The sequence below is a fragment of the Muntiacus reevesi genome, chromosome X, assembly GCF_963930625.1.
Source record: "Muntiacus reevesi chromosome X, mMunRee1.1, whole genome shotgun sequence".
Lineage (NCBI taxonomy): Eukaryota > Metazoa > Chordata > Mammalia > Artiodactyla > Cervidae > Muntiacus > Muntiacus reevesi.
Genome location: NC_089271.1, coordinates 55,708,334 through 55,735,013, shown reverse-complemented (window position 1 = coordinate 55,735,013; position 26,680 = coordinate 55,708,334). Strand labels below are relative to the sequence as shown.

General features: G+C 51.8%; 1 protein-coding gene across 9 annotated transcripts; it reads left to right on the top strand.

Annotated features, from left to right (window-relative positions):
* The first annotated feature begins 21 nt into the window (after nucleotides 1-21).
* Nucleotides 22-26,680, top strand: RBM10 (RNA binding motif protein 10). 9 transcript variants are annotated; one of them, XM_065914899.1, is made up of 24 exons: nucleotides 22-446; nucleotides 2,296-2,437; nucleotides 11,132-11,315; nucleotides 12,792-13,022; nucleotides 14,810-14,879; nucleotides 17,051-17,124; nucleotides 18,509-18,595; nucleotides 20,692-20,752; nucleotides 20,893-21,072; nucleotides 21,435-21,595; nucleotides 21,758-21,855; nucleotides 21,942-22,029; nucleotides 22,711-22,825; nucleotides 22,926-23,065; nucleotides 23,168-23,285; nucleotides 23,381-23,472; nucleotides 23,560-23,724; nucleotides 24,694-24,843; nucleotides 25,149-25,214; nucleotides 25,292-25,480; nucleotides 25,560-25,634; nucleotides 25,943-26,049; nucleotides 26,125-26,254; nucleotides 26,341-26,680. In XM_065914899.1, exons 1-24 carry the CDS (start codon nucleotides 152-154, stop codon nucleotides 26,464-26,466), a joined length of 3,144 nt encoding a protein of 1,047 aa, XP_065770971.1. In that variant the 5' UTR covers nucleotides 22-151; the 3' UTR covers nucleotides 26,467-26,680. The 9 variants fall into 9 exon arrangements, with proteins under 9 accessions (XP_065770971.1, XP_065770969.1, XP_065770967.1 ...); XM_065914897.1 differs by having other exon boundaries at nucleotides 23-446; nucleotides 21,435-21,592; nucleotides 22,639-22,825; XM_065914895.1 differs by having other exon boundaries at nucleotides 23-446; nucleotides 22,639-22,825.

Genomic DNA, 26,680 nt, shown 5'->3' with positions numbered 1-26,680 from the left:
CCAATAGCTACCGCTTTTCTCGACTTGCAGGCATTCGCAAGGGAGTGGGGAGGTGGCAATACGCTTGCCAATCAGAGTAGGCCAGGGATGACCGAGGGCGGACAGCGACCAATAGACGGGGTTGGCCAGAGCGCGCTCCCTTAGTAGGTGGATGGTGGTCGAAGCGCCGGCTCCTTTCTCGTCGTCGCCATTTTGTGCTGGTGATCGCGGCCGGCTGGGAGTAGGTGGCAGTGGGTTTCCCGGGGAGCGCAGCACGCCTGGCGCTTTTCCCCTCACCCTCCCCCGCCCTTTCGCCTCCAGCCTCGGACTTGGTAGTTGCGCGGACCGGCTCGGGCAGAGCTGGGAGAGTTGGAGGAGGTGGCGGCGGGCCGAGGTGATGTCCGGGAGCCCTCCCTTGACAGCCCGGGCGGAGAAGGTGAGCGTCGACGCTGGTCGTGGGGGCGGAGGTAAGGGGCCGGGGGTGGAGGAGGTTGCGTAGAGGAACCGCGAGGGCGGACTGTGGTCGACGGGTCTGTGCTTCGCGCAGAACCGACCGATGCTTGGCACAGTCTGAGCCTGGGAGAGGGTGTCTTTTTTTGTTGTTTTTTTGTTTTTCTCCTTTTGAGAGCAGAGGCGCGTGCGCGATTGGGGCACTGGATGGGTGCACGCGGGTTGGGGGAAGGGAGGGACGGATGGGAGTGGGCTCCTATGGCTCACTGTGTCTGCGAGGCCGAACTTTTTCCGTGGGAGGCCGCTGTCTGCGACTTTTCTTTTTAGCCGAAAAAGTGTGCTCTCTGCTTTCGTGTGTGACTTTGGTACTAACCAACCCATGGGGAAGTGTTCTGTGGCTCTGGTCCTTATTCTTGGGTGGAGGAGAAGGGAGATCGTCGCTCTGACTTGGGTCTCTCTCCTCGGAACCTCTGTCTGTAACTCTGGTCTTTATCCATGGGAGGGGGTCCTTGCCCATAGAAAGTCTTATTAGGACTGGCCATAATCCATTTACTGGGTGGGGGCGGGAAGTGCAAGAAAGGTGTGTAAGACTTGACTGCTCCTTTTTTTGAGGGGGAGGGGAGGTTCGTATCTGTTACTCTGATGCTTATTTTGTGAAAGGGGGCCTGTGTGATTATGGCCCGTATTTATTGTGGGTTCCTGTCCGTGGTTTTGACCTGTAGTTCTTTGGGGTTCGAGCCTGTGACTTGGGTCCCTATCTGTTATGGATGCCTTTGCCAGATGTACTGAGGGTTTTGTCTCTGGCTCTCATCCACTGGGTTCCCTTGTTGTGATTCTAAGTCTTACCCATCTGGGAGCAGGTAACTCTCATTCCCTGAGACTTTAGGAGGAAGAGAAAATTGGTGGGAGTGTATACATGGAGGAAAGGTGTGGTGGCAACCTAGTGTTGGGCAGGTGCTGTTAACGCCTGACTTTTGCTTGATTGTTGTTCAGAGGGTGGGGCCTGAAGATTCAGGGATACTTTGTGGTGACCCCTGGCCCGGTCACATGGCTCTTGGCCCTCCTTAATTCTCACCGCGGCCCTGAGGGTTGCCGTGAAGTGACTGCTCTCCCATTCCAGCAGAATAACACGGTGCTTCGAAACAGGCTCCAAAAGGGCTGCTTTTAACCTCTGAATAACTTGGGCCCAGAGCCGTGGGTAGGGAGCAGTCTTGGGGAACCTGGCTGTGCATAAGAGACAGGCTCAGGGCCGAGCCAGTTGCCGAGTGAGGGCCAAAACTGTGTTGGCTCAGAGCCTAGGGAGGCGGCAGCTGTCTCATTGCCAAGTTCGCCCCTTTACCCCCGGAGCCTTTCATGGTCTCCTGCCGTCTCATAGTGGGCAGCCAGCATCTTCTTGGGAGGATGAAATGGCACTTGGCAGCTCATAGAAGGAGCCTGGTGGGTGCCTGGGACTCCTGTCTGAAAACTTGCCTCCGTGCCTACTGTGCCCAATCTCAGACAAGTCATCCAGCACCGAGAGCCCCCCTGGGCAAGTAGCTCCAGGCTTGAGCTTGTCTACCAGTCTCAGATGGCAAAGCTGTGATCCCAGGATGAGTGGCACCACCAGGTCTCACTGCAAGATGCTCCGTGCCTGCCGAGGGCCATGCTGTTTCCAGGGCGGCCGGCTCTAGCCTCGCGTTTGTAGGGAAGGGAAGCAGCAGGCCAAATAAGGGCTGCCTTCCTGCTCCAATCCTCAGGAGCCCTAGGAGTTGGGATACAGCGTTGCTGGGCTTGGGGACAGAAGAGAGCCTTGGCACCAAGCGTTTCTCAAGGAGACCCTCTCTGCCGCAACTACCCTGACCTCTTTCTTCCTTCTGCTGTCCCCAGAGTCCCTGCAGGAGGCATCACCCAGGCTGGCAGATCATGGTGGCAACACTGGGGGTGGCTGGGAAGTGAAACGGAGCCAGCGGCTGAGGAGGGGCCCCAGCAGCCCTCGCAGGCCCTGTCAGGACATGGAGTACGAAAGACGGTGAGTTCCCCGCTAACCCCCACCCTCTCCCAAGCAGCTTAGGTTTATCCCTGTGTGAGAATCGACCCAGGAAGGTGCTTGGGGGGGGCATCTGGGCAGGAAAAAAACCAAACAGTGCTGCAGATGATTGGTTTCTTTTCAGCAAACATGTACTTGGCACTCAAGAGCCAGGACGCGTACTGGGTTCTGGGAGTGCATTGATAAACGAGACAAATAAGATTGCAGCCTTCTTCTCACTTAGGGTCTCACAAGGGAGACCACACAGTTTCCGGTTGATAGGTGCCACGTGTGGTTGCAGGGTGGGAAGGGATCAAGAGAAAGGGAGGCATGGAGACTGATGCCCAGGTTTCCACTTTGGATGACCCAGGTAGGTATGGAAGGTATGGACAGCCATTGCAGGACAGACAAAGATGGGTGACAGGTGGGCAGTTGTTGGGTTGTAAGTCCCTGTGGGTTCTCAGGGGAGAGGTGTGGGCTGTAGCTTTGGGTTTGAAGAATGGATTGGGGGTGGTTGCCTTCAGAGTCAGAAATTTGCCCAGAAAATGTATGGGGCAAACCAGGTCAGATAGTGTTACTCAGCCACGGCCTTTTTAAGATCTAGGATTCAGGGACAGGATGGGCTGAAGTTGGTGTGGACATTCTTATCCAGTTATTTTTAAACTCTGGGACTAACCAGAAACAGTTGGGACACTTGGTAAAATACAGAGATCCTAGACCATACCCTTACCATACTGGTGGATCACCTTACTTGATTCTAATGTAGATGATTCATTCCTGACATTTAAAGATTGTATAGAAAAGTAGACCTAACCGTCCCAGAAAGCCTCTATCAAAAGTCAATAGATTTATGAAAAAGTCAAGGAGGAAATAATTTTTTATTGCCTTGCAAAGGGTTTCTGCTACCACCCGCTTTTGAAAAATGTAGAATTATAATGTTTTGGTTTCTGAAAAGGGATGAGCCCGAATTTGAGATGTGGTTATCATCAAGTGTTATTCAGCCTTGACCTTTCAAAATGTCTTGTGAAAGGCATTCGATTTTGGATGGTATTCAGTAGAAGTGCTGTGTGGCAATTTCTGACTTTGAGTAGGTAGCTTACTTGCCTCAGACTTCATTACGAGGTAAAGCCACTGGCTTTCTTTTGGCTTTTAAAGAACCTCAGGTACAAGGGTTTGGCTTTTAATCATACTTTTCCAGTCCAAGGTACGTTTCTATCACAGGTTGATACAAGACCGCCTCTTGCCATATTTATTTTTTCCTGTTTTATTTGCAATTCCCATAGCTGTAGGCAGCTGCTCTGTTGTATTTGAAATGTATCCTTCTAAAATATGTGGTATTGTTTGGAGTGTTTTCAATTTACAGAAATGGCAGAATGTTACAGTCTTCATTCTGTTTCCTGAGCTTTATATTACTCAGCACTGCATTTTAAAGATCTGTCTGTATTGCTACATGTATGTTAGTGCTTTGCTTCTAATTGGTCCCAAGGACACCATGGGGTGTGTCTGCTGCCTCTTATTTAATAATTCTCTCAAGGGTGGATACCTGTTCTTAATTTTGGTGTGCTGAAATTCATCACTTTTTTTGTCTTAAAATCTGTCCTTTGAAAAATCTTCTCTATTCTTATCTCTAGATCCCTAACTTTATTTACCTTTTGCATTCAGGTCTTTAAATCCATCTAGAGTCCACTTTTAAATATGTTATAATGTAGGTTCTAGTTTTATTTTCCTCCATATAGTGGGCAGTGTTCCTAGTATCACCCCCAAAATAGGTCATTCTTTCTTTATTGATTTGTGGTACCTCATCTCATCTCAAGTTCCCTCATGTACATGAATCTGTCTTGAGTGGTCTGATTTGTTGCATTGGTCTTTTTGCTATTCTTGTACAGAACCTGAGTGTTCTGTAGCCTTATAGAATGTCTTAATAGTGCCTACTCTGCTCTTATTTTTCGAAGTTGACTAAGTCATTTTGTAGCTTTATGTAAAAAGTTATCGAGTCTTTCAAAAAGTTCAAGAACTTTGAGATTGCATTAAATTTATATACTTCAGGAGAATTGTCATCTTTGTAAGTAGTCATCTTATCCTCTTAAACAGGTCATAAAGACCTACAAGGTTTGTTTAAAGGACATAAAAATCTGAATAAACCAAAATACAGGTCTTGGGTATTCCTTTTTTCCCCCATTGATGTATGGTTGATGTACATTATTTCAAGTGAACAGCATGTGATATATTTTGAGAGGTTGCATTCGATTTATAATTATTACAAAATACTGACTGTTGCCCCCTGCTGTCCAATATATCTTTGTAGCTTATTTATTTTATACATAGTTGTTTGTACCTCTTAATGTTCTCCCCTATCTTGTCCCTCTCCCTTTCCTTTTCTCCATAGTAAACCACTAGTTCTCTATATCTGTGAATTTATTTGTTTCGTTATGTTCACTGGTTTTAATTTTTAGATTCACATATATGTGATATCATACAGAATTTATCTTTCTCTGTCTTACTTATTTCACTCAGCATTAATACCCTCTAAGTCCATCCATGTTGTTGCAAATGGCAAAATCCCATTCGTTTTTTTATGGCTGATTAGTATTCCTGTGTGTGTGTGTGTGTGTGTGTGTGTGTGTGTGTGTGTGTGTGTGTGTGTATAACACATCTTTATCCACTCATTTATTGGTGGACACATTGGTTGCTTCCATATCTTGGCAATTGTAAATAATGCTGTTGTGAACATTGGGTTGCATGTATCTTTTTGAATTAGTGTTTGATCTTTTTTTTTTTTTCAGATATATACCCAGGAGTGGACTGTTTTTAGTTTTTTGAGAAGCCTTCATACTGTTTTGCACAATGGCTGCACCAGTTTACATTCCCACCAACAGTGTATGAAGGCCCTCTCTTTCTCCACATTCTCAACCAGCATTTGTTGTCTGTGTTCTTTTTGATGATAGTCAGTCTGACAGGTGTGAGGTGGTATCTCACTGTGGTTTTAATTTGCATTTCTCTGATGATTAACAGTGTTGAGCATCTTTTCATGTGCCTCTTGGCCATCTGTATGTCATCTTTGGAAAAAAATGTCTGTTCAGGTCTTCTCTGTCTTTAAATCAAGTTTGTTTTTGTTTGTTTTGATATTGAGTTTATGAACTATTTATATATTTTAGATATTGATCCCTCATTGGTCGTACTGGTTGCAAATATTTTCTCCCATTCAGTCAGTTGTCTCTGTTTTGTTGATGGTTTTCTTTGCTGTGCAAAAGCTTTTAAATTTAATCTGGTTGTGTATTGTTTGTTAAAGTAATTCAGAGGTGCTTCGGTAGTTTTTATTGGCATCTTTTTTTTTTCCCAAGCTGGTATTTGTTGGGGTAAAGGAACGCTGTTGATTTTGGTAAATTACCTTATCTCTGCTGTGTTGTCTTGTTATTTCTACTCAATCATTGTTGATTTTGATTGTCTTTCTAAATCAGTCCAGGCCTGATAGGCAACCTCCTTTGCTTTGGCATCAAGTGTGATGTGTACTGTAGGCTCTTAAGATGTAGTCTTTAATAAGTCAAGAAAATTCTCTAATTTTAGTTTGCTAAGACCAATCAGAAATGAGTATTGAACTTCATAATTACATGCTTTTTTCTCCTTTTGTCTATCAACTTCATAATTGCATTAAATTGCATCCTTGATATTCTTAAGGTATACCCTCCTTGATCATAGTATGTATATGTATGTTTATAACTTCTTATTTTGAAAAAACTTAATATATTCCCCATCCCGATCCCTCCTCCCACCTCCCTCTCCACCCGATTCCTCTGGGTCTTCCCAGTGCATACATGTAAATCCATGGCTGATTCATGTCAATGTATGACAAAAACCACTACAATGTTGTAAAGTAATTAGCCTCCAACTAATAAAAATAAATGAAAAAAAAAAAATAAACACAGTGGAATATTAGTTAAAAAAAACAAAAAGAAAAAACTTCAGACTTACACACAGAAAAATTGCAAGTACAATGAATTCCCTTAATCCTCTACCCAGAAGCACTAACTGTAAATATTTTGTCACATTTGCTTTGCCTACCTACAAGCCTACTCCTTCTTCCCCCTTTTTTTCTCCTCTCCCCTCCCCTCTCCCTCTCCCTTTCTATACATAACACCTTTTTTTTTCTTTTTAGAATCTTTTGAGTTAGTGGAAGACATGAGCAGTAAATACTATAGAAAATACTATAGTTCCTTCTACTTTCTCTTTCATAACCACAGGATACTTATCAATATCAAGAAATTTAACACTGATTCAGTACTTTTGTCTTTTAAGTCTGTTTTCAGATATCATCAGTTGTTCCAAAAACGTCCTTTTAGGACGTTTATAATACGTTTTAATATTTGATGGGATTCCTCTCCCCATCATTAGTCTTCTTTTTAAACAGAATTTTCCTGACTCTTCTAAGTTGTTTCTTGTCCTTTGCTATTATAAACAGTGTCACATTGAATACTATTTCTGTATACATACTAGTGCTTCAGCACATTAAATTCCCAGAAGGAAAATTAGGGGTTAGAAAGCATATAGATTTTTAGTTTTGCCAGCTGTTGCTAAGTTCCCCTCCATGGGGATCATTCCATTTTCACTCATACCACCAATATGAGAGTGCCTATTTCCCATACAGCCCTGCCAACAGTTTTTTTGTCAAACATTTGGACTTTTGAAGATTTGTTGAGTTAAAAACATTTGATCACAAGATCTTCCTTAGGGAAGAATTCCAAATAATATATGTAGATACTCCCCCCTCTAGGAGGTAGAGGTTAATTTTTCCTTCTATTGAGTGTGGGCTGATCTTAGTGATTTGCTTCTACAGAATAGAGTATAAGGGAAAAAGAAACTTTACAGCAGACCCCACCATAACCAGATGATCGAGTTCAGCGTCACCAGTAGTAAGTCATGTTGATAGCATGCACCTGAGATCTAGTGTGATCAGATGGGTGGCTCAGCTCTATTAATCTCCTCTAATAACCAGAACATATCAGATATACCCAAGTTGAGGTACATTCCACAAATTACCTGACCAGCGTGCTTCAAAACTCTGTCAAGGTCATTGAAAAAAAAAAAAGAAGCAAGACTGAGAAACTTTCACAGGCCAGAGGAAACCAGGGGCATGATAACTGAATGCAATGTGGTGTCTTGGATTCAATCCTGGAACAGAAAGAGGATAGTAGTGGAAAAATAGTGAAATGCTAATAAAATCTATAGATCAGTTAGCTTTTTAGTTCTGACAAATGTACCATGGTTCTCTTAACAGGAGAAACTGTGTGAAGCGTATATGAGAATTCTAGCATCTTTGAACTTTTCTGTAAATCTAAAATTATCTTTTTTTTTTAATAAATTTAACTTTATCATGATTAGAAACTTTGGGACTTCTCTGGTAGTCCAATGGTTAAGACTCCACACTTCCAGTGCAGGGAACATGAACTCAATCCCTGGTCAGGAAACTTAAGATGCCACATGCCTCAGGGCAACTAACTCGAACACCTCAACTAGAGAGCCCACATGCCACAACTAGGGAAAAACCTGAGTACTGCAACAACTAAGAGCAAGCACAGCCAAAAAATGAAATATTTTTTAAAAGATTAGAAACTTTTGTACATCATAGAACACTATTCAAAAGGATGAAAAGACATTCTAAAGAGTGGGAGGATGCATTTGCAAATCATATATCTTATAAGGGATTAACACCCAGAATATATCAAGAACTCCTACAACAGTAACAGAAAAACCCAATTCAAAAATTGGCAAAAGACTCAAATAGACATTTCTTCAAAGAAGAGGTATAAATGACCAATAAGCACATGAAAAAAAGGCAAAGTAACAAGTGTTGATGACAATGTGGATAAATTGGCAACTGCATCACTGGTAGGAATGTAAAATTGTACAGATGCTATGGAACACTAGCAATTCCTCAAAAAATTAGAGTTACTGTGTCCTACTCTTTGCAGCCTCATGGACTGTAGCCCGCCAGGCTCCTCTGTCCATGGAGTTTTCCAGGCAAGAATACAGGAATGGGTTGCCATTTCCTACTTCAGGGAATCTTTCCAACCCAGGGATCAAACTGGTGTCACTTGTGTTTCCTGCATTGGGCTGGCGGATTCTTTATCACTGAGCCACCTGGGAAACCCATAGGATTCAGCAGTTCCACTCCTGGGTATGTACCCTAAAGAACTGAAAATAGACTCAGATACTTGTACACCAGTATTCATAGTAGCATTATACATAGTATCCAAAATAACCAGTAGGTGAACAAATGTGGCATCACAGCTGTGGATTCAGCAGAACTTTTTGTAAGGGCTGCCTTGAAGATGACAACTTTGGAGAAACTATGGTGACTGGCAGTAGAAAGAATCAGGACGTGTGAAAATCCTTAAAAATTTATTGACTTAAATAACTTTGCCTATGTTATGAATAAAAAGAAACCTTTGTGCAGAAAACACAAACAAAAAAAAAATGAAATTCTGATACATTCTGCACCATGAACCTTGATGGCATTCTGCTGAGATAAACCTGCCAGGCATAAAGGCATAAATATTATGTGGTTCCACTTATATGAGGTATGTAGAATAGGCAAACTTAAAGGGGAGAATAGAGGTTGCTAGGTGGGGTGGGAAATGATTATTTAATTAAAGTATGGAGTTTCTGTTTGGGGTGATGAAAAGCTTCTGGAACAGGTAGTGGTGATGATTATACAACATTGTGAGTGTACATTGTGCCACTCACTGAGTTGTACCCTTTAAAATGGTAACATTTTTGTTAATTATGTATATAATTTATCACAAAAAAAGATTTGGGAAAATACACAAAAATAAATTTTTAAGTGTTACAAAAATGAACTGTCCAGTATAGTTTTAATTTTCATCTTTTGTTGAGTGAGATAGAGCATATTTTCAAATATAAACCATCTGTACAGTTGACCCTTGAACAACACAGGTTTGAACTGCACAGGTCCGTTGATATACAGATTCTTTTCAGTAGTAAATACTACAGTGCGCCACAATCCATGGTTGGTTGAATCTGAGCATGTAGAGGAACCACAAATGCAGAGGGTTGGCTATGAATTATACTCGGATTTTCAACAGAGCAGAGGGTCAGTGCTTGTTCAAGGGTCAACTGTATTATTTTCTGTAAATCCAGTTCTCTTTTTTTTCCACTATACATTTTCCTTGTTTATTGTCTGTCTTGACTTGGCTCATGATGGTTTTTGTTTTTCTGTTTTTTGGTTTTTTTCCCATACAGATGAGGGTTTTTGTTTCTCTGTTTTTTGTTTTTTTTTTCCCAAACAGATATGTTTTATTTCTATATGGTCAGATCTGATAGCTTTTTCGTGTATGGCTTCTTGATTTGGGTCACAGTTTTCCTCATTTCAAGATTATTAAAAAGCTATCTCGTGTTTTCTTCTTCTTTTCTTCTGTGGTTTCATTTCTTCCATTTAAATTTTTGACCGATTTCAGATGAATCCTGGCTCATATGTGTGACGTATAGTCATAAGATCTTCCATATGTCTAGGTATTTAATCTTTTTGATGCGATTATACTTGGAATCTTCCGATTTCTGAACAGTGGCTGTCTGAATACCAGCAAGGTATTTATTCCTCCATATTAATTTCTGAATACATCATCTTTACTGATTTATTTGTAATGATTTTTCCATTGATTCTCTTAGGCAGAGGCAGATACATCCTCATATCATCTACAAGTAATAGTAATTTTACCATTTCCTTTCCAGCTTTTAATCTCTTTTTTCCTTTGTTTAATTGTTTACTAGCTAGTTTCTTAGAATAATACTCATGGTGATGATAATGGACATTCTAGTCATTTCTAACCAGGATTACGATCCTGCTAGTAGTTATATTGGTGTCCAGTTTTTCTTGTTTTAAGTAGATACAGATTGGTTACATTTAGAATACTGGGAGTTCCCTGCTTGTCCAGTGGTTAGGACGGTGCTCTTTAGAGTCATTATTTTATCAAAAGAGAATTGTTGGGCACCTGCTAAGTATTAGGCACTAAGCTAAGCTTTGGGGAATACAGCAGTGAACCAAACAGGTGTGGTCCCTTCCCCAAACTCATTCTAGTGATTTTTTAAATCACCAAAGAAACACATATTAAATCAATGTTGAGCTAATTATTTTACAGTTATTTCAGTAGGAGAAATTTTAACAAAACAGCTGCCAGTACTAGCAAGGTAACCATGAAACAGAGGGGCAGAGTGGTGCAGTGCCCAGGGAGCTGAAGGGAAAGAGGTCAGCAGGGACCTCAGCCCACAGGACCCTGCAGGCCTTGTAGGATCTTAGTGAGCGTTTTGGTGTCTTGAGTATAAGAGGGAGCCATCGGAGAAGCACTGTGGTTGGGCTTGATTGGCTTTGCCTTATGAAACACTCACTTGTGTTGAGGGTGGAGAGAATGAACTGGAGGAGGCCTGGGTTGGGGTGAGGAGACCAGGCAGGGGGCCACACCTGAAGGCCCATTGAGAGAATGGAGAGGTGGGGAAGGGAAGGGGAGAAGTGGGCTGGATTTGAGGGAGAGGTGGTGGCAGCCTGGGGATTAGGGGTTGGCCTTAGGGATCCCTGTGGGGGTGGAGCTGAGGACCTGAAGGGGGGGAGTGGGTGGGGTCCCCCTCCCCGCTTGCCTCTTTCAGAAAGAACTGTCCTCTCATGCCTTCCCAACCTTCTTTCCCCAGAGGGGGACGTGGAGACAGGACTGGCCGTTACGGAGCCACTGATCGTTCACAGGATGACGGTGGGGAAAACCGTAGCCGGGATCATGACTACAGAGACATGGACTACCGCTCATATCCCCGAGAGTACGGCAGCCAGGAGGGCAAGCATGACTATGATGATTCATCCGAGGAGCAGAGTGCAGAGGTGAGGGCTGGGGGGCCGGCTCCTGCAGGGCCTCGATCTGGCTGCAGCCCCGCGTGCAGTAGCTCTCCACTCCCATGCCTTCAGACTGTGCTCAAGGGCTTTGCCTCACCTGAAGGGTCTGTCCCCACTCCCCTCTCTGAGGGCTCCTCTCCCAGGTTGGGTCTCCCTGACCTCCACGTGCTTGGCTCTGTACTTCTAAGGGCCCCTGGCCACCACCTCTCTCCCTTCTTCCCTGTTCTTCAGGGTTCACTGCAAGCCCTCTACTGCTTGCTCCCAGCCAGTTTGGGGACCCAACATCTAGGGTCAGGAGGGCACCTGGATGTCACGTGGATATCAGCAAGCAGAGTGGCTCTGGGAGGCTGAGTGTGGGCATTCCCAGTGGTAGCAGAGCCCCTAGACAGAAAGGAAAGCCCCCTCAGGACTCTCCTCTGAGCTTCAGCTAGCCACTTCCATATTGGATAGCTAGCCCTGGCCTGAGGGGGAGGCATGATGCCCACCATCAGGGAGCCCCCATCTGAGGGGATGAAGCAGCCTTGCCTTATGCAAATCCCAGGTTGAGAGGGTACTCAGGGCCCTGGTCCACACGGGCACAGAGGAGTGGGAAGGTTATCCTTGCAACCTCAGCCCTGGGAAGCAGAATATGGGCGGCCAGCCACCCTCTGGGGGTCCAGCACAAAGACCCCCGTGATGGGCAGTCAGGCTTCCTTGGTGGCAACTGTGAGCTGTGCCTGGATGTGTCCAGAGCACTGGGTGGACCAGGAAGAGTGGAGAGCTGAATTTTCTGGCCCCCGTGAGGGCAGGATGGGCATGGACCCAGGCCTGCCTAGCTTAGTGCTGAGCGAAGGGTTTGGGCAATGCCCAGGAATCCAGTGACCACACCCTGTTAGGAAGGAGCATGGTGGTGACGGAGGACTGGCCAGGCAGAGGATCAGGGACCAGGGGGCAGCACTGTAGCCCTCACAATCTTTGCCAACCCTTGTTGGCTGACTCTGGCCGAGGTCTTAAGCGATTCCTAAACCCACAACTTGGTGACAGGGCCCAGGCTGGGAGTCTTAAGGGATGTGTGGCCTTCTGTGGCACAGGGAGCAATTGTGCTTGTACTAGCTGAGCTGGCGAGGGAGGAAGGGGGAGAAAGAGTGCAGGGTTTAGTGTGCCAACCTCCAACAGTTTCTTCCCAGGGAGGTCTCAGTGGTGTCTGCTCACCTGTCTGTGGGAGTTCCTCCCCCACAACAACAGTGCCACCTGCTTCTCCCCCACTCCCCGTCAAAGCAGCCCCCCAAAGCATCTGGGGGAGAATTTCCAATCCCAGGAGGATTGCAGTTCAGGGCCCACCTTGCCTGCCCCGAGCCTTTAGCCGGAGCCCGCCCACCCCTGGCTTTCAGAGCCTGCCTGCCTCGGAGAGCCAGCGGCCAGCCCCTAGGCCCACCCTCAGACTGACTGCCCGCCTGGTGTCTCTCGTCTCATTCTGTTGGCCAGGATTCCTACGAGGCCTCCCCGGGCTCCGAGACTCAGCGTAGGCGGCGGCGGCGGCACAGGCACAGCCCTACTGGCCCGCCAGGCTTCCCCCGAGACGGCGACTATCGGGACCAGGACTATCGGACCGAGCAAGGGGAGGAGGAGGAGGAGGAGGAGGAGGAGGAGGAGGAGGAGAAGGCCAGTAACATCGTCATGCTGAGGATGCTGCCACAGGCAGCCACTGAGGATGACGTACGTGCTCCCCTTGTCCCCGGGCAGGCGGCAGAGCAGGAGGCCAGGCTGGGTCCCCTTCAGGGCCCTCAGCCCCTCCCTTACCCCCAACCTCCTTGGCACCTTTCAGCCCTTCTCCCCCCAGTCCTGTCCCCCAGCACTGCTCTGCCCCCGGGGCAGGCCCCATCATCTCCTAGTCTGGAAGGGAGGAGCGTGGCACAGGCTGGTTTGGCCAGAGGGCTGTGGCGGTGGGTGTGGGAGGGAACAGAGCATTCCTTCCATGCATTCTGCTGGTGATCCATCCCTTCTGCATATGCTGATCAAAGGCCAGATGCTCACCAGGCCCGCTGTCAGATATTGCTGGTGGCAGAGGCGATATGGAGACCCTGCAGGCCTGGGGAGGCTCTCCATGGGATTTTCTGAGGTTTTATTCTTATTCCCTACCACCTGCTCTCTTTTGCCAGCAGCCCCAGATCTCCTCACTGGCACAACCACAGAGCCTTAGGTCCTCCTTCCTTCACTGCTGTTGCAGCCCTCCCACCCCATCTGCCTGTGTGACATTCCCTCCCTGTCCGTACCAACTTCCCTTCATGAGCAGGAAAACCCCATTGGGGCCACTAGAATAGCCTCCTCACTACCCTACCCAATTCTCCTCCTCCTCCTCCTCACGGCCTGTGAAGGCTCCACTCAGCTCTCCCCTGAAACCTGCTGGGTGCCTGTGTTGTCGCAGAGAAAACCCCACCTGTGTGTCTGAGAGCTCTCAGGTCTGGCCCACCTGTCCTGTTCGGGGTCAGGCAGTAGCTGCGTGCTCCCGTTTGTAGAGGATCTGTCACATGGTGGGCCACATGCATAGCTGCCCTGCAGGGAAGGTCCTCTGTGTTTTTTATCTTACGGAGGAGGAGGCCAGGCCCCTGGCAGCTGGCCCCAGTTCCCACAGCCTGCAAGAGACAGAGCAGAGTTGGGGTCTGAACCTGGGCAGCTGAGCCCCAGAGCCCATGTTCCAGCCATTTCCTGAGCCCTCCCTGAGTGTTGCGATCCTGATCTCCATGTATCTCTCTTCTCCATTCTCGTGTGTGCCTGTTGTTGATCCTGGTGAGGGCACTGAGGCCCAGAGGCGTTACGGCCACTGGCCCAGAGTGCCCAGCACAGGCATCCAGTTGTTGGCGAGAGGCGCCACTGGCCTCAAGACCCTGCCTCACCTGGTCCAAACCCCAGGTTGCATCTGCAGCTTCACCTGGCGTAGGTCATCCATGAAGCTTTCCATACCCCCACAGCTGTACCTTTTGGTCTCAACCCCAAGTTCCCACTCTGTTCATGATCTAGTGCCCATGGCTGGACTTTGCTCAGACCCCAGTCCTTCCCAATTTGGGGCTTGTGCCATGGGTCTCTCTCGATGCAAGCCGGAGGGCAGTCCGTTCGTGAAGGGCCAGGTTTGCATCCCAGCTTTCCTCGCTTTGTGGCTGCAATAGCCCGTTGGCAGACCACTCATGCCCACCGTTTTTGAGCTGCTGGCTTGCTTGCTCTCGACATTCTCTGCCCCTGAAGGTCCTTACACTGCCATGCTTCACCTTGCAGCCCACCCTTCCTTCCTTTGATTCCCTCTGCAAGTCTGGGGCTGAAAGCTGAGACTGGGTACTGGTAGGGGGCTGGGGCTGTGATCACTGGGGGAGAATCCCTGAGAGAGGGAGTGGATACAGTGTGCGCACAACCCCTGTGACTCCCTTGAGGTCCCGGAGACCTCCAGCCAGCACCTGGTACCCACAGCCCCATTGTGCTGAGCCTGCCCCAATCCATATCACCCCGTACAGATCCGTGGCCAGCTGCAGTCCCATGGCATCCAAGCACGGGAAGTCCGGCTGATGCGGAACAAATCCTCAGGTGAGCTTTCGTTCCAGTACCCTCCCCTTCTGCTGGCCAGCCTCAGCCTCCGAGTCTCCCTCCTGCCTCTGCCTTCTCCCCCACCCTCCCCACCCTGCCTTCCTGCCACAGCTGGGAATGGGCCACTTGGGGGTACCCTCTCTTCTCTCCCCCCTCCTCCCGCCCTCCTCACAGCTCTGGCCAGGAGCCTCTGATGCAGGGCTGTTGGGGAGGGGGTGCAGCTGTGAGCTGCGCTGAGTGCTCCCCGGGGGCAGGGCCAGGGCCAGGCTCCGGGGATCGTCCTCTGTGGGACTCTTGAGGATCTGAGATGGTAACCCCGTCCCCCTTGTAGACTCCCTTCCTTCCCTCTTCTTCTCCTTCCCCTGCTCCTTGCTCTCCCTGACACTGTTCTGGTAACAGCCTCTGACCAGAAAGTAGGTCCCACCTATGTGTCCCGGGAGGGGAGGCAGAGGATGGCTCTTGTCCAAGAGTGCATCCCAAAGAACAGCCCAGGTTGCTGGCCTTGCTCGTTCCCTCCCTCCCTCTTTCAGGCTGCTTGGAGCTGGCCTGAGGTTAGTGGGTGGGGTGGGGTGTCTCTGCAGGATCTCTGGCCCAGGCTACCCAAGTCAGGCCCAGTGGGGCCTCGCTCTGCCTGGGCTTCTCTCTCCATCTTCAGTCTCCTCCCCACTCCTCCATCTCTCTCGTGTGTGTGTGTGTGTGTGTGTGTGTGTGTGTGTGTGTGTGTGTGTGTGTGTGTGTGTGTGTGTGTGTGTGTGTGTGTGTGTGTGTGTGTGTGTGTGTGTGTGTGTGTGTGTGTGTGTGTGTGTGTCCATCTTCAGTCTCCTCCCCACTCCTCCATCTCTCTCGTGTGTGTGTGTGTGTGTGTGTGTGTGTGTGTGTGTGTGTGTGTGTGTCCATCTTCAGTCTCCTCCCCACTCCTCCATCTCTCTCGTGTGTGTGTGTGTGTGTGTGTGTCTCTGTCCCTACCTCTTGCTCTCTCTCCATCTTCAGTCTCCTCCCCACTCCTCCATCTCTCTCGTGTGTGTGTGTGTGTGTGTGTGTGTGTGTGTGTGTGTGTGTGTGTGTCTCTGTCCCTACCTCTTGCTCTCTCTGTAATTATACCATTTCATCCTCCTGTGCATCCTAATGGTTATTCTTTTGGAGATCAAGCATGCCCCGCCGTGTCTACGCCCTCCCAGTGTGTGCACCTCCAAAGAAGGAGTTGCTTTCCGGCGGCCTCAAGCCCTGGATCCTTCTCCCAGCCCTGGCCAGGCCTGGAGTCTCTCTTGGTAGCATGTTGGTCTTGCTCTGCTGCACCCTAGCCAGGCTGGCAGGATTCTGGTCTCCCTGGGGTGGTGTCCCAGGTGGGGTGGTGTCCCAGGTGCAGCCCCCTCTGTGGCCCCAGGTGTGCCTACCAGGGCCCTACGGATTCTTGAAGGTCTCCTTGGACCACCTGGCCCCCATTCTCCTGCCATCTTGGAGGACCTAGACTGAGGTGGCTATAGTCTTCCCAGCTTGGCCCTGAGGTGGCTCCCTGGGGAGTCCCACCTTCCCTGCATGGTGGTGAGGCTGAGGGGGACATTGTATCTCTGACTCTATCTGATTCCTGATGGTCCTGGAGCCTCCCCAGCCTCACCAAGCAGCCTAGCCCCGCTTCTCTTTTGCTCCTTCCATTACACCCATTGCGGGAACCCACCTGAGCTGCCCTGGCCTCGTACTGGGCCCCACCATTCCAGTGTTGATTCTGGCCTATGTGAAACCATCAGCCTCCCCCTCTGCCCTCCTTCCTTCTCTGGAGACAGACTTCTCCTTGTACCTTTTCCCTCCCAGCTCCTCCTCTCCGTCTCTGTCACCCCAGGCTGTCTGGGCAGGTGTGCCTGAGCCCCTATCTCTCTGTCTTTCTTCCCAGCTGCCGTGTGTGTATCCCCTCCCCACCCCAGACTCCTCTCCGGCTGTGTTTTCCTGCCTCCCTTCTTCCCTCCTTCATGCCCCTCCCGACCATCTCCCTGGCCTCCCACACCCTGGTCTTTCTCTCTTTGCTTTTCTCTCTCCCTTTCTTCCTTTTTCCTCTCTCCACTTCCCTCTATGCCCCCCACCCCCAGTCCTCTCCCCTCGGGTCCCGCCCCCGGGAACGCCGTGTGTCCAAAGCTGTTGACTAACCCACTGCGTCTGTATCTGAATGCTGTCTCCAGGTCAGAGCCGGGGCTTCGCCTTCGTCGAGTTTAGTCACTTGCAGGACGCTACACGATGGATGGAAGCCAATCAGGTTGCTTTGCCGCACTTGAACCCCCCCCCAAACAAATACTACTTTGTAATCGAGCGCTCCCCATCGCCTGATTCTTACGGACACAGTTCCCTGCCCTGTGGTCCTGTGTCCCATCCCCCCCAACCCCTCTCTCTACCCTTTCCTGACCCTCACTATCTCCTCTTCCTGTCTCTCGCTACCCACTGGGCTTCCCATTAAGAGCTCACACTCGCCACTGGCCCTTCCTGCTGGTCAGGCACTAGCTCTGCCTCTCCTCCTCTCCCAGCTGAGCTTTCAGAGGAAGGACTGCCTTGGGGGTGGTAGGGGGGTTCTTCCACCCAGGTCCCCACTCCCCGGGGGACCACGTTGCCCTGGGGTGAGGCAGAGCCAGAACTTTGTTTCACTCAGGCACCACTGCAAGTCCAGCCACTGGGGAAACTTAGTTGTTGGCATACTAACTAGCAAGTCCCGTTTTGCCAGCTCTCTCCCTGTGAGCTCGGCCCTGTGATTTCCATAGGACAGGCCAGCAGGGTTCTATTGCTCTAAAGTACCAGTCAGGGGTCATAGTTTCATTCGCCAGGACAGTTTGGTGCCCCACCCCTCCCACTGTACCTGGCCCGCCCAGGAGTCTTCACTGGGGACAGGCCTGCCCTCCCAGCAAGGAGTCTTGCTGTCCAGAAGGGAGGGGAGCTCGCTCCCCCAGCCTGGCATGGGCTCCTAACCCAGCAGCTTTGGGACTTTCAGAGACCCAAAGCTTCTGCTCACCCACCCAGAGCCCAGCTCACTGCTGTGGGGCACTGTCCCTCGGGCGGGGGGAAGGGGAATGGGGCGATGTGGTGCAAGGGGGCTCAGCAGGGGCGGCCCTGGGGCCGTCTCTGCTGGTCCACAAGCTAGTGGGCCCAAGGACCCAGTTGGCCACGGGAAGACAGCTTCACTGCAGGACCGTCCATCTTTTAAATATGGCTCTTTCTTTCTCCCCTTCTCCAGCACTAGCGCGCGTGCGCTCTCTCTCTCTTTCTCTCCCCTCCTCTCCCTCCCCTCCCTGTCCCCCCTCATCCCAAGTGTACCCTGTGTAGTGCTGGCCCTGGGTGTGGCCTGGCAGTGTCAGGGCTGAGTGGGGGTTTGCCGCACTGTCCGGCAAGCTTCGGGCAGCCGAGCACTGTGTGCCTGGTGGAGTGTGTTCACGTGTGCGTGCCCGGAAAGGCAGCAAACAGCTGCGCCCGAGGGCTGTGGCTCTTTCCCTCCCTCCTTCCCTTCCTTCTTCCCTTGTCAGTTCTCCGACCTCCCTCCGTTCCCTGTCCCTCATCCATCCAGCTGAAGGGCTCGCTCACTCTCTTCTCCTGTGCTGAAACGGTGCGTGGGGCACTGCTGCCCAGGCCTCACTGTGCTCTACTTTTCCCCGCAGCACTCCCTCAACATCCTGGGCCAGAAGGTGTCCATGCACTACAGCGACCCCAAGCCCAAGATCAATGAGGACTGGCTGTGTAATAAGGTACAGGGGCGGTGGGCAGCAGGTGCTGTGGATTGAGACAACCACGGCAGGGGTGGCGACGTGTCTGTCTCCCTGGGGCCTCCGAGTGGTGTGGGCATGGAGGAACTGGCTCAGCTCCAGCAGCACCACTCCTTGCCTCCCCCTCAACCCCCCTCCCTGTCTACCCAGCCAGCTGCCAGTTCATACTGAGCTTTCACTCAGTGCCAGGCTCTGCCCTCATGCAGCACGATCTTGCCTGAGGCCCCAGGAGACATCACACAGACGTTTATGTGAGTGACTAGTGATGGTGAAGCATAACATGGTGTATGAAAAGTGGGCATCAGGGTCAGATTGGCTGAAATTAGACTCCCTCAAAATCTCCCTTGATTTTGGTCAGAGTATTGAACCTCTCTTTGCCTCACTCTCCCCATCTTGAAAATGCAAATACTAAATACCCAGAGGTGGTCAGAAGGATTGAAATGCAGTCATGAGGGTAGCACTCGGAACAGTACCTGTCAGCTGTTGTCCTGAATAACATGTAGGGTGTTCTGAGAGCTTGAGTCAGGTGACCCAACCCCTGACAAAGTCAGGTCCACAGAGACTGACTGTACAAGCTGTAGGTCTTTGCGGTCATGTTCCCTGGGAGGAGGCTGAGGCTCAGAGAGATGGAACCTCGAACTGTGTTTTATTCTGATCATGGGCTGTGGGTGCCACCGTGGGTTCAGGTCTCCCCTCAGGCCAACTCCACCTCCTGCAGCCAGCTGGCAGCCCTGAGACCTAAAGGGAGTCCTGAGAGCTTGCAGGGGGCCCCGAGTCTCTCCTCAAGAAGAACTCTGCCCAGTAAAGTGGAGTGGGGCGCGGAGGCGGGGAGTTGGGTGGCACCTCTTTGTTTGAAAATGAAAAGAGTAATACCAGAAGACAGATGTCCAACGTCTCTGGAGAGAGGGACCGGAGGACTCACTCCATCTCTCCTGTATTTTCAGATACTCCTTGAAACTAGGGCAGTCTGTTCTTTCCTCTCCTTTATCTACCACATCCTATTGCTCTCTGGTCTTGTCAAGTCCATCACACAAACGTCTTCCATTGCCATTCCCACTGTACAGGCTGGTCCTCACCCCTCCTTCAGACAGTCACCATGGTCCCCTGTCTGGTGTTCTGGCCTCTTGCCTGTCTCCCATTCCCTCACCTTTGGTGTTCCTCACACCCACTTCTGACCATGTCCCTCCTCTGCTGAAAACCTGCACATATCTGAACATGAGTGTGATGCTCCTCTGGGATCTAGTGTCACCTTACTTCTCCAGCCTTGGCTTTTGCCTTTCTCCCCACCCTCCTACACCAACTACACAAAATGTCTTGTGTCCTCTGCTAGCAAGCACTTCCCAGCAAAACCAAACCTCTGGACCTCCCAGGTGAAACAGCCATGTGGACTATACCCAGCTGAGTAAGCTGGGCCTCAAGGCCCACTCCTCTCCTGGAGTCCCTGGTGGTAACCATTTCCAGACTGACCTGCTGCCCCTCTGTGCTACATCCGCTCCCTACTGTTAGGCCGCATCCTACAGAGACCCTGGCATGGGAACAGTGCTCAGGACTTGACCGCGGATCAGAGACAGAAATGTGGTGAAAACTGGGGGTCTCCAGAGGCTGCAATGCCCAAGGCAGATTTATTTCTCAAGAGTGGCAGGATCCAACCTCAAGTTGAAGGGGTGAGGCCTGGCAGGAGAGGGGCTACTGACTTTTTAAGGATAGAAAAGTGATGAAGGTTTCTGAGAAGGAGAGTACGTTCTGGGAAGAGGAACCTACTAAAAGAACTTTGGAGGCAGAAACGTCTCTGAGCTGGTCCCTTGGAGGAGACAGCAGTTGGTAACAGAGGTGGGGGGTGGGTTACGGACTCCTGAGTTGAGGGGTGGCCGCTGAGGAGAAATTTGAAACCATGTAAAGAGTCATGTGTCTGAGAATGACAGCCATTCCCCAGAGCCCCTTGCTCCCCTCTCCCCCAACCCTGGGACCTTCCTGGGGCATGGTGGGATCCCTGGAAGATTTCTGGATCCACGTTTGGAGGGTGCAATGGAAAGCCCCCACCCCCTGCTGCCTCTGACAGCCTGGCCTGTGCCTCACAGTGTGGTGTCCAGAACTTCAAACGCCGCGAGAAGTGCTTCAAATGTGGGGTGCCCAAGTCAGGTACGGCCTTCCTACCTCTCTCTTCCTTGGGACGTTGTGGGGAGAGGGGCGAAGGGTGATGGGTCAGAGCTCTGGAAGGAGGGTAACCAGCCTGAGAGCTCCTTCCTGTTTGTCACCGGCCTCTCTCCTGATGCCCCTAGCAGAGGCGGAGCAGAAGCTGCCCCTGGGCGCAAGGTTGGATCAGCAGACGCTGCCGCTGGGGGGTCGGGAGCTAAGCCAGGGCCTGCTGCCCCTGCCACAGCCCTACCAGGCCCAAGGAGTGCTGGCCTCCCAGGCCCTGTCACAGGGCTCGGAGCCAAGCTCAGAGAACGCCAACGACAGTGAGTCCATTGCTCCTTCCTCCCTGCCTTAGGGTGTCTAGGCTGGGCTCCCTGAGGCCAGAGAGACAGTGGTGACCAGGACTTAGTCTTCCTGGGGGTCTGCCGGGTTGCAAGTCAGACACATAATGTAGGAAGAGTAGAAGAAGAGCGTTACCAAACTCTACTTGAAGGGTGTGTTGAGACGATTTTCAGCAGGCAGGTGACTGAGCTGGGACTTGGGCTGACAAGCAGAGAGGAAGAGGTGGGAAGAAGCAGTGGGTACAAGAACATGGAAGCCAGGGAGAGGAAGCAGTGGGGAGCCAGCAGAGGCCAGGGCTGGAGGGGATTATTGGTGCTCCCTAATGCTGGGTCCCTTCCCACAGCCATCATTTTGCGCAACCTGAACCCACATAGCACCATGGACTCCATCCTGGGGGCCCTGGCACCCTACGCAGTGCTGTCCTCCTCCAACGTCCGTGTCATCAAGGACAAGCAGACCCAACTGAACCGTGGCTTCGCCTTTATCCAGCTCTCCACCATCGTGGTGAGGGCGGCACAGGGGGGGGCCGGGCAGCCAGGGTCCCGGCCCCCAGGGCAGGGAGGAGGGACCCTGACCCTAGCTCCCCAACCGCGGCCCCAAACCTGGAAATGGGGCAATGGAGCCGGGGGCCTCCCCGGGCCTGACCCTTCTGCCTGCCCCCCCCAGGAGGCAGCCCAGCTGCTACAGATTCTGCAGGCCTTACACCCACCACTCACCATCGACGGCAAGACCATCAACGTTGAGTTTGCCAAGGGTTCTAAGAGGTCAGGGCCCCACCTGTGTCCCTTCTCAGCCTGCCCCCCAGCTTGGGGCCTCCTGTCTCACTTCCAGTCTCTGACATCCTCCCCAGGGATATGGCCTCCAACGAAGGCAGTCGCATCAACGCTGCCTCTGTGGCCAGCACTGCAATTGCCGCAGCCCAGTGGGCCATCTCACAGGTATTCAGAGGTTCTCCTCCACCCCAGCTCCCCCGTACCTGGGCCGCCTCCACCCTCCCACTCCCTCTCTGCAAACAGGACGGCTGCCTTGCTGTGGTGGCTTCCCGTGGACCAGAAACCCTCTCCTGGTGGTTGCCGGTGTGGGCTGCAGGGGCCTCACGGCAACTCCCTTCCCCAACCCCTCCTCCCAGGCTTCCCTTTCCAGGGCCACACAGCTGCTTTTCTCTTCTATTTGGTGGTCACGTGTCATTGTGAATTGTTTCAACTTTTTTTGATAAAAGGGAACTTAGAAGTGGCTGTAAGAAAATTGGGAGAGGAAAATAGAGGAGGGCAGGATGGTATCTTCCCTGGTCTGACCCCCAACCTATATAACACAAGCGCATCTATAGCAGTGTCAGCTCTGGGAGTGTTTTGGCACGTGTCTTTGTTCCAGTCTTGTTTTTGTCACCACCCCGCTCTGCTGTGGCCCGGTGTTTCTTGTCTGAAGGCTGCATGCTTTCTGTCAGCAGACAGACACTAGCTTCATTTGTGGGCAGATGCCTCTTAGCCGGTTCCCCTCCCCTCTTTGCCACCTCCTCTGCTAATGAGCCCCTCCCACCTGCCCCTCAGGCCTCCCAGGGTGGGGAGGGTGCCTGGGCCACCCCCGAGGAGCCAACGGTCGACTACAGCTACTACCAACAGGATGAGGGCTATGGCGGCAGCCAGGGCACAGAGTCCTCTCTCTATGCCCATGGCTACCTCAAGGGTGCAAAGGGCCCTGGCATCACCGGAACCAAAGGGGACCCAGCTGGAGCAGGTGAGCCCCAGCGTCTCCCCTAAACCCACAGTGAGGACTGGCACGCCAAGGGTCCTGGGCCCTGCCATTCACATTCTCTCTTCTCCGTTGCCCTTCCCAGGTCCTGAGACCTCCCTGGAGCCTGGGGTGGACTCTGTGTCCCTACAGGCTTTCTCCCGTGCCCAGCCTGGTGCCACTCCTGGCGTCTACCAGCAGTCAGCAGCTGAAGCAAGCGGGAGCCAGGGCGCTGCCAACAGCCAGGTGAGGAAAATCAAGGGGGAGGGTTCTTGGGGGGGCTCCTGGGTGACATGGGGTCACTGGCAGACACTGAGCCCTGTTCCCTGTTCTTGCCCCCATGACCAGTCATACACCATCATATCACCTGCTGTGCTCAAGTCAGAGCTCCAGAGTCCCACCCATCCCAGCTCTACCCTGCCACCGGCCACGAGTCCCTCTGCCCAGGAGTCCTACAGCCAGTACCGTGAGTAGCCATAGCCTGCAGCGAGGGGCGGGGGACTCCTTCACAAAACAGTGAGGTGTGTGACACTCCCCCCCCCCCCACTTCTCACTCCCCAGCTGTTCCTGACGTCTCCACCTACCAGTACGACGAGACATCTGGCTACTACTACGACCCCCAAACCGGCCTCTACTATGATCCCAACTCTCAGGTGATGGGGCAGCCTGGGGAGGGAGTGGGGTCTGCAGCCCCATCGTCTCAGTCCTCCCTCACACCCCTTCTCCCCCATCACCCCCAGTACTACTACAATGCCCAGAGCCAGCAGTACCTATACTGGGATGGGGAGAGGCGGACCTACGTTCCTGCCCTGGAGCAGTCAGCTGACGGGCATAAGGAGACAGGGGCACCCTCCAAGGAGGGCAAAGAGAAGAAGGAAAAGCACAAGACCAAGACAGCCCAACAGGTGAACACTAGGAGTCCAGCAGTCACTGTCTGTCCGTTAGGTGTCTTCTGGGCAGTATCTGTGCTTGAGAGAGACCCGGCTCCCAGTCTGACTCTGCTCTGTGCTGTCTCCTCAGTACATGTCTGAAGTACATGTCTCAGTACATGTCTCAGCTGTCTCCTCAGCTGCCAGCGCTGTCTCCTCAGTACATGGCGGGGCTGCCCACCTTCCTGAGGTGGCCACTGCCATCCAAGTGCAGCCTATCCACTTTCCTGTCTCCTGGTGGGAACCTTTGTGCTGTTGGTGACAGTGTGGGCTGGTCTGGGCACATCTGAAGCCAGGCTAACCCTGCCTAGGGAAACAGAGGCACAAGTCTGCTCCTGTGGGTCCAGAACCCCACCTGATGGTGTGTATTCATTTGTTTGTGTATACACATGCCAGAGAACTTCTTACAGGCTTATCAGGGGGTGGGCAGGAAAACAGCCATTGCAGTGTTCTGTGGTGGTGGGCAGTTGGAGGGAACCTCCATGTCTTGTCTGAGGAGGAAGAGTGTGACAGTCTGGGTGCAACACTTAGAAGCAAGAATTTCGTGTTCCCTTGACAGCCCAGTAAATTCTAAAACTGATGGTGTGCCTGGGTGGGGATTGGGCATTAATACGTAGAATCATACCTGACATAGAATCATACCTGTTAATTAAAATTGTATGCAGAGCAGGCCATTCTATGCATTTCAGAATGATGAAAACTCAGTGACCCTAGTAGCATGGACGCCTGTGAGGAGAATAGGGACACAGCCAGGGAGGGGCTTGCTGAGGAACACCAATGACAGGATGGCAGAGAAATGGGGACTTTAACCTCTGCCTCTCTCCTTCCGCTTGAGGCTGCAGGGCAGGAAGGGGCGGGCTGCTACAAGGGCAGTGGTTGGAGTTGGTGACCCCAGCAGTTGGAAGATTCCTAGGAGCCTCACCCCCCCACCACCCTCATCCCTAGATTGCCAAGGACATGGAACGCTGGGCCCGCAGCCTCAACAAACAAAAAGAAAACTTCAAAAACAGCTTCCAGCCCATCAGCAACTTGCGAGATGATGAAAGGCGGGAGTCAGCCACCGCAGATGCAGGCTACGCCATCCTCGAGAAGAAGGTGTGTTGTGGCCGTCCATCTGTGTTCTGTCCCCAGGCTTGTCATCCCTTTGGTCCTTCTGTGGAGTCCCTGAATTTCCTTATCCCTCCACCCCTGGTGCTTCAGATGGTAAAGCATCTGCAATGCAGGAGGCACGGGTTCCATCCCTGGGTCAGGAAGATCCCCTGGAGGAGGGCATAGCAATCCACTCCAGTATTCTTGCTTGGAGAATCCCATGGACAGAGGAGCCTGGCGGGCTACAGTCCATGGCGTTGCAAAGAGTCAGACTTGACAGAGCAACTAACACTTCCACTTTTCTGCCCCAGGGAGCACTAGCCGAGAGACAGCACACCAGCATGGACCTCCCAAAACTGGCCAGCGATGACCGCCCAGTGAGTGCCTGGGGCAGAAAGAAGGGCGGGGGGCTGTGAACTAACCAAGCCTGACCTCTTGCCTTCCCCTTTTCCAGAGCCCACCTAGGGGGCTGGTGGCAGCCTACAGCGGGGAGAGTGACAGTGAGGAGGAGCAGGAACGTGGGGGCCCAGAGCGGGAGGAGAAGCTCACCGACTGGCAGAAGCTGGCCTGTCTGCTCTGCCGGCGCCAGTTCCCCAGCAAGGAGGCGCTCATCCGGCACCAGCAGCTCTCTGGGCTCCACAAGGTGACTGAGGGAGGCCTGGCAGGGAACCCCAGCCTGGCCCGGCCCGGCCACTTCACTGTCCTCCTGTCCTCCTTTGCAGCAAAACCTTGAGATTCACCGGCGAGCCCACCTGTCAGAAAATGAGCTGGAGGCACTTGAGAAGAATGACATGGAGGTGAGGTGTGACCCACTCCGTGGCTCCATCTGTTGGTCCCTTGCCAAGCACCCCATCTGTCATGCAGGCATCTGGTGTGGGCAAGTTCCTCAGCTAGTTACAGTCTGGCTGCCATCAGCCACCTCACATCTGTCCCCATGCGCCAGCTTCTTCCCAACTACCCCATGCTGGCGGGCGGCTGGCAGCTACAGGACCTCAGACCTGTTGGCGAGATCTCATTCCCTGTTGGCCCCCCCACCCCAGCTGTGCCCATGTTTCCTGCAAAGAGCTGTCAGCCCCTTCATTCTCACACACATACACTGTTGCAGCAAATGAAGTACCGGGACCGCGCAGCTGAACGCAGAGAGAAGTACGGCATCCCTGAGCCACCAGAGCCCAAGAGGAGAAAGTACAGTGGCATGTCAGCGGCCTCCGTGTGAGTGCCCAGGGCCAGGTGGGGGGCATGGGTCCAGCAGATCTGTCGCTCACACTGTGCTCCTGTCCCCTACAGGGACTTTGAGCAGCCCACGCGGGATGGGCTGGGCAGTGACAACATTGGCAGTCGCATGCTCCAAGCCATGGGCTGGAAAGAGGGCAGTGGCCTGGGCCGCAAGAAGCAGGGCATTGTGACTCCCATTGAGGTGAGCCTGCTGGGATCCCGTCCCCGTCCTCCAGCACTCTCCACTGTAGCCTTGGCTGACTAACAGAGTCTGCTTTCCTCACACAGGCCCAGACACGGGTGCGGGGCTCTGGCTTGGGTGCCCGAGGCAGCTCCTATGGGGTCACGTCAACCGAGTCCTACAAGGAGACGCTGCACAAGACAATGGTGACGCGCTTCAACGAGGCCCAGTGAGCAGCTGCAAGACCTACTTAAACTTGCCATCAGGTGTCCAGCGTGGGGCGGGGGAAAATGAAATGTTGGGTGGTCAAAGCTAAGCCTTGCACCTGTCTACCAGCCCTGCTCCCCAGCCAGAGAAGCTGTGACCAAGTCAAACTTTGAGTTGCAGACTTTTATTGGAAAACTGGGCTGGAATCACTTCCTCGTTTTTGTAATAAAAGCTGAAAAG

What these genes read in the sequence shown, in the direction of transcription:
- RBM10 (XM_065914895.1), top strand. Translation starts at nt 152, where the DNA reads ATGGTGGTCGAAGCGCCGGCTCCTTTCTCGTCGTCGCCATTTTGTGCT. An exon ending in GATGCGGAACAAATCCTCAG is followed by an intron (nt 14,880 to 17,050) that starts GTGAGCTTTCGT and finishes TGCTGTCTCCAG; the next exon opens with GTCAGAGCCGGGGCTTCGCC. An exon ending in GATGGATGGAAGCCAATCAG is followed by an intron (nt 17,125 to 18,508) that starts GTTGCTTTGCCG and finishes TTTTCCCCGCAG; the next exon opens with CACTCCCTCAACATCCTGGG.